This window comes from Trichechus manatus, unplaced genomic scaffold (genome assembly GCF_000243295.1).
Source record: "Trichechus manatus latirostris isolate Lorelei unplaced genomic scaffold, TriManLat1.0 scaffold00014, whole genome shotgun sequence".
Taxonomy (NCBI): domain Eukaryota; kingdom Metazoa; phylum Chordata; class Mammalia; order Sirenia; family Trichechidae; genus Trichechus; species Trichechus manatus.
In genome coordinates, this window is record NW_004443950.1 from 10,688,022 (window position 1) to 10,694,819 (window position 6,798).

Genomic DNA, 6,798 nt, shown 5'->3' on the forward strand with positions numbered 1-6,798 from the left:
TTTAGTGCTTCTGTTCTACCTACTAGTTCATTGCATAGTGCCTGGGGTCTTAAAAGCTTGCAAGCTGCCATCCAAGGCACAACAATGGGTCTCTATTCACCTAGAGCAACAGAGGAAGAAGGAGAGTCAGGATAGAGGGAAGAGATGGAATGTGTGACTAATTGCCTCCATGAACAACTGCCTCCTTTGCCATGAGACCAGAGGTGGATGGTGCCCAGCTACCATTACTGAACTTTTTGATTAAAGATTCCATAGGAGAATCCTGATCAAAAGGGAGAAAATGCAGAACAGAATTTCCTATTCTCAAGGACTCTAGACTTTACGGAGCCATGGAGGGTGGATGAACCCCTGAAACTATTGCCCTGAGATCATCTTTAAACCTTAAACAAAAAATATCCCCTGAAGTCATCTTAAAGCCAAACAATAGTTCAGAATAGTTCAGCTTAACTAGTAAAAAAAAAAAATGTCTGCCTTGAGCATTATGCTCTTTTAAGAACTATCTATATGGGATCAAGTTGACAACAGCAACTCAAAAGATTAGATAGGAATCTTAGGGGGCAGTGAGTTTATGTTAATGAGGGAGGAACAACTCAGAAAAGGAGGGTGAGAATGATTGCACAACTCAAAGAATGTAATATCATTAAATTGTACACGTAGAAACTGTTGAATTGGTATGTTTTGTTGCGTATATTCTCAACAACAACAACAAAATCTTATTTAATCCTCAAAACAGGTACCATTACCACCGTTATTTTACAGATGGGGAAACTAAGGCACAGAGAGGTTAAGTGACTTGCCCATGGTCACACAGCTAACAAGTGGCAGAGCTGGTGTTTGAGCCCAGGCAGTCTGGCTCCAGAGCCTGCACCCTTTACTACCTCATGAAGAGCTATTTGCATCCAGAAATGTGCATAGGGCAGAGGTTCCCCCTAGGAAAAAAGGGATCGGGCTCCATTTCCCTCTCTGTGGCATTCAAGCTCATTAAAACCTGTCTGGTGGACTGGGGTGGGGCCCTGAGAGCCCACCTCAGTCAGTTGCCCTGAGGCCAAAACCCCTAGTGCAAGAGGGGCAGCCGCATCAGGACAAGAGAGAAACAGCCCTGTAAACAGGGCTGGCTTTTCCACCTGCCGTTCACTCTGCAAGCACAGTCCTAGAGGCACGAGCCTTTCCAAGCTGCGCTGTTTGCCCAGACAGGTGACCACAGCGTTTCCAGGCGTCAAGGCCTCTGAGTACAGGCTAACATTGCCCCCTGGTGTGCATCCTGGGAAAGGCACTGGCCTCATGAGTGCTGGTCTCTGATATGGCCAGACAGGTCAAGGGCAACGATAATTCTCTACAACTGGGGTTTAGAACCTGTATCCTCATGCTCACCAGGGAAAATTCAATCCCATGCAATCATCACATAGCCAGGTCGCTAGGGCCCAGCTTACTTACTGAAGGAGAAAGGGGTGTCTCCCACCTACTCTGAGGACACCCTATGGCCCCAGCTTCTGGTCTACATGGCCTCTGGGGGCCTCGGGAGCACTGGAGAAGACCCCTTGGCAAGGACTGGACTTCAGTCTTTGGAATGTGAAGGTTTGGAGTCATTGTAATGTGGGGGTTAAAGGAAAAGGGGCCCCTGACATAGGCTAGTGAATTCTCAGACACTTCCCAAGCACTGGGCTGGGGCCCTGGGCGGGGGTCCGGTCTGGCTCTACCCAGAAAGCAGAAGGAAGGGCCCAGCGAGTGCCTCCAGAGTAGGCTGGCTGAGATCCCTCCCCCAGCAGGCAGGTGGAGGTCACTGGGTGAGGCCAGAATGGGAATCCTCATCCCACGCCCAACCCTCTTCCACGCATGGTCTTAATTTTCACAAAGTTTCTGGGGTAGACAGGACTGGAGCCACTCACACCCATGTCACAGATGTAGACACCAAGGGTCAGCGAGGAATGGCAGGCCCAAGGTCATTCATTCAGTGAGACTCAGAGCCAGGCCTGGAAACTGGGCCGCCTGACTCCTGGGCCGGTGCTCCGCCCATACGCCAGGGCAAAGTCCAGTGCCCCAAGTGGGGTTGGACCTGCCCCAGAACAGAGCATTAGAGTGAGGCAGAGCAGTGCCCTGCCCTCTCTGGGCCTGGGGAGGCCACAGAGCTGACTTCATCTCCCTGTAGGGCACAGTGGCCTCAGGTGTCCAGCAGCAGGTAGGCTACTTTCTCTGGTAGGAGCTGGGGGCCTTGGGACTGCAGGCAGTCAGAAAGTCTGGGGTTGAAGCTGAAAGGGTCCAAACTACTGCATCATCTGGGAGGAACTGAACGCCTCCATCTCTGTCCCTGCCTCTGCCTCCGCCTCCGTGCAGCACCTCTGGGAGCAGAACCACAGGAAGAGGAAGAAACCTGCAAGCATAAGGCTGGTCAGCGGGACCATGATAGGAGCAGCGTGGGTCTCACCCAGAATCCAAGGACCTCCTGGCTGGGGTGAAAGGAGCCCTGGTGGTGGTCGGCTGCTAACCAGGAGGCTGGTGGTTCCAACCCACCCATTGTCTCCACAGGAGGAAGACCTGGCCATCTGCTTCCATAAAGATTACAGCCAAGAAAACCCTATGGGGAAGTTCTACTCTGTCAGATAGGGTCGCTTTGAGTTGGAATCAGCTGGAAAGCACCCAACGACAACAGGGCCCAGGAGTAATTCCCAGAATCCCTTCCTGTTGGAGGCCAGAGGGGTGGGGCATAGGAGCGAGAGGACCAGGCCACTGCCAGCTCTTAGGGTGCCTCTGTGCAAATTAGAAGGCAAAGCCCCTTCCTCTGGGTAGACCTGGTCCCATCCCAGCTTGACAAGTGGAGCTGAGGGCTGGATTTCAGCCCCCCCCCCCCACTAGCCCCTCAGCCGGACCCTTTGGCAGTGAACATCCCGCCCCTGTATACAACCCCCTGGGGATTCCTCTGGGGTACCCACAGGCCCTACCGTAAAGCGAGTTAAAGATGGTGAAGAGGAAGAGCTGGGGCAGCAGGAAGATGCCAAAGGAGAAGAAGGCCAGGACCCAGGTGGTGCCCAGCAGCACAGTGAGGCCCAGCACAGTGACGGCATCCCGGCAGGCCCGGGCACCAAGCGCCTTCTCCCGCGCCCGCAGCCTGCGTAGGACCTGCAGTGCCCAGGTCAGTACCACCAGGTTGAAAAGAGACGTGAGGCCGCCGTAGCCCATGACCAGTACACTCCGCACCTTGGGATTCTGCACCCAGCATCTGCAGGGGAGGGGTGAAGTGCCAGGGTTGGTGGGGGACCCCGAGGCAGGGGGAGGGGGGGACACCAGGGCCATTCGGACTCTGAACTACCACTTGAACCTGGTCTTGTCTCCCAGCTCAGGCCCCATTGTTTCCTTCTGATCGCATGCTTAGTAAAGTACTGGGAGCAGCTTTCCAGCCAGGCCACCATGAAGGGGCCCACCTGCCACCTCGCCCCCTTCCAGAAGACCCCCATGCCCTCCTTTCCAGCCACACCGGTCTCTCCCATGACTCCATGCTTATACTCACCTGAAAACTTCCTCCCCTCTCTACATCTGTCTAGCTCTACTCCCTTCTAAGGCCAGCCCAAATGCAACTTGCACAATATTTTATTGGCTCATTGGCCTGAGACCCTATTTCCTGGAAACTGGCCCTTGCACTCCACCACATGGTTATCACCATCTTTGTGCAACAGGACACCCCATCCCATCTCCTCCCCCTCCCCACCTAGACTGGACCAGCGTGTCCCTTCCCTGAGCAGTGGATGGAGAGGTTCCAGCTGCTTCTCTGGGTAGGGCACTGCCAACTCATGGCTTGGTGTAGGGGTGCTCTCCATGTGTGGACTGGGCAGCAGAGCAACAGGAGGAGAACGCCACCGAGGTCCAAGGAAAGAGCTAGAGAGAGGCCTGATGGTGGCTCCAACCCTGGTCCTAGACCCCCCGTAAAGCCTGGCTGCCTTCATGCCCATTGCCTCCCAGACACCCTCGAGACAGGTACCACCATTTACCAGGTGAGACACAATGTTGAATGCTTTACATGGGGTATCTCACTCAACCCTCAGGACAGCCCTATGAGGCAGGCATGTTATCACTCCCATGTTACAGACGAGGAAACGGAGGCTCAGAGAGACGGAGAAATTTGCTCAGGAAGACACACTAGTAAGTGGTCCTACCAGTGCTCTGAGCCCAGAGCCTGTGGCCCCGACTGTCACCACTACCTGCTTAGGCTCCCGCCACGGGCTCCTGCTGCTGCAGTCACAACGTTCTTTTGGGGAGTCATCCAAGTTGATGAACATAGTCATGGACCCTTTGTTTTCACTGCTAGACCATAGTTTATTGGTGACTCTACCACAAGTTATTACTCCGGTGTCCTATCAGTGGGCATTTGAGTTTCAAGCTTCTGTTCTATTGATGTTTTTGTTTAGGAATAGTGAACTAGTTTTAAAATGCAGAAGGATAAAATCCACGAAAATCAGGGTAATGGTTTTCTGAAAGGAGAGGGTGGGGTGAGGAAGACTCGGGGAGAAGCTAGCTTTCAGGGTGGGGGCTCTCTAAGGTCCATACATCAACGTGCTTCCTATCTGGTGAGCTTCACTTATATTCTTCTGTCCACATTACATATTAGATAACACAGTACACATCTGAAGTGTTCCTAAGTCACACTTCTTCTGATAAGCCAGCCCCAGCTCTGGCAGTAATAGGAAGTAACCCTTCCACTCAGCCCCAGGAGCCCTCAATTGACTCTACCGAGGGGGCCACATAGGACAGTGACTGGGTGGTGGGCTCTGGAGCCAACCAGCCTGGAATCACGTCTCAGCTCTACCATTAACCAGCTGGGTTACCTTAGGCAGGGTTCTTAAGTTGTCTGTGCCTCGGTTTCCCTAACTGTAAAATAGGACTGACAATAGGACCTACCCCTTATTGTGAGGATTAAACAGGCCAATACATAGGTGCGTTCAGAGTCAGCCCTCAGCCATCTTGAGCTTTCCTCAGCCAAGGAAGGAAAGAGGGTGAGAGGGCAACCACTGATGATGGCTGTATGGGGTTTATTTTGCGAGTCTATGTTTGGCTCTTAGAACTTTTTCACAATTTAAAAAAAAAATGTTTTTAATGCCCTACGTGGTACAGACAGTTAAGCACTTGACTACTAGCCAAAAGGCTGGTAGTTTGAAGCCAGCCAGAGGTGCCTGGGAAGACAGCCCTGGCAATCTGCTTCCAAAAGGTCACAGCCTTGAAAACTCTGTGGAGCACAGTTATACTTTGCACACATGGGGTCAACATGAGTCCAAGAAGGCAGTGGGGTCTGTCCCCCACACCAGACTCCCCTAGAAGCCTCTGCTGCTTCTCCCTGTGCCCGAGCCAGTCCCTGCGGTGTTCTCTTCACCCCCTACCTCCATCCCCGGCCCAGTCCCACAACACTCTCTTCTCTGACTAAAAGAGTTTGAGGGGCCTGCCCCATCCTCACTCTCTTCTCAGAGAATCTGCCCCACCCAAGGCCTGCTGAGCGGACAGAGCCCAGGACCCAGCTGCCTCCCTCACTGGACCTCGGGGTGGCAGTGAGAGTGGCAGGGGGTGCAGGAGGTGGTGGGCACTGGAGCTGGGCAAGCGGAGTAAGGTGGTTGGAAGGGAGGAGAGTGGAGATGGGTACAAGCTGAGCTAGACCAAGGGGCATGAGAGCTGGAGGGTGAGGTAGGGCCATGGCGGCTATGTGGTGCTGGGAGTAGGCCTGGCTGCACCTGCCCTGGTCTTGGAGGCCCATGAGCAGGTCTTGGACCCTGTTCCACAGCTTCCTAGGGTTGCCCGGAGTAGAAATGAGCCTGTCCCCCTGCAGGAGGCTTTCCAGATCCAGCAGAAGGGATGTGGCAAAACCCCTGAGAAAACTCCCCCATCTAAGCCATAGTTCCCTCTTCACCCCACAGCGAATGCCCCACCTACAGGACACCCATCCAGATCTCAGGCCCAAGTGGCCCTTCGGCCAGAGCCAAGGAACCTGCTATAGCCTGAGACACTCACATGGATATGTTCCGGAAGGCCGTGCCATTTTCCTGACTGATGGAGAGTGGTCCATACACTGAGCTTTTGACAGCAAGGAGGAGCAGTACCAGGATGGCAGGAACCCCTGAGGGGGCGGGACAGAGGCTCAGGAGACCCCAAAGAGGGGCTGGCCCTGAGTCTCTGGGGCTGCTAAGACAGAATTCCACTGGGTAAAGGGGGTGGAGATTATTCTGAGCCCCAGCCACTGTCATGTGGTCCAGCTTTAGAGTAATTAGCATTGCAGTCTTGGAAAAGGATCTATGATGGTTTTAGTGATGGCTCTATGGCATAACAGTTAACAGTGGTAATAGTGGTCACACTGGGGAGGTGGTGGCACAGAGCTAATGGGAGAGGTTTGGGAACTGGGGAGGAATAGAGATAGTAAAGACAGGAACTAGGATTGTAGTGATAGAGATGGTGGTAAAGACAAAGATGAGTATGGTAATAATGATGGAGGTGGTGGTGGGGATATAGTGAAAGTGGTAGTAGAGGTGAAAGTACTGGTGATGGTGGCGTTGGAAGTGGAGGAGATGATGGTAGTGGTAATGATGCTGTTGTAGATGGAGGTGGTGAAAGTGATGGTAGTAGCGATGGTGCTGTTGGTGAAGGTGACGGTAGTGGTGATGGAAGTGTTGGAGGTGGAGGTGGTGGAGGTGGTGGAGATGATGGTGGTGTTGGAGGTGGAGGTGGTAGAGGTGATGGTAGTGGTGATGGTGGTGTTGGAGATGGAGGTGGTGGAGGTGATGGTGGTGGTGATGGTGGTGTTGGAGGTGGAGGTGGTGGAGGTGGTGG

General features: G+C 53.4%; 1 protein-coding gene across 1 annotated transcript in view; it reads right to left on the reverse strand.

The window, feature by feature from the left end:
* Nucleotides 1-784: 784 nt before the first annotated feature.
* The window catches only part of ADGRG5 (adhesion G protein-coupled receptor G5), a 12,819-nt gene continuing 6,805 nt past the window's right edge, over nucleotides 785-6,798 (reverse strand). Inside the window, exons 9-11 of the mRNA XM_023726871.1 lie at nucleotides 5,986-6,091; nucleotides 2,937-3,214; nucleotides 785-2,368 (exon numbers count right to left, since the gene is read on the reverse strand). Of these exons, the coding sequence (XP_023582639.1) occupies nucleotides 2,262-2,368; nucleotides 2,937-3,214; nucleotides 5,986-6,091 (491 nt within the window). The 3' untranslated portion in view covers nucleotides 785-2,261. The remainder of the gene's footprint in view (nucleotides 2,369-2,936; nucleotides 3,215-5,985; nucleotides 6,092-6,798) is intronic.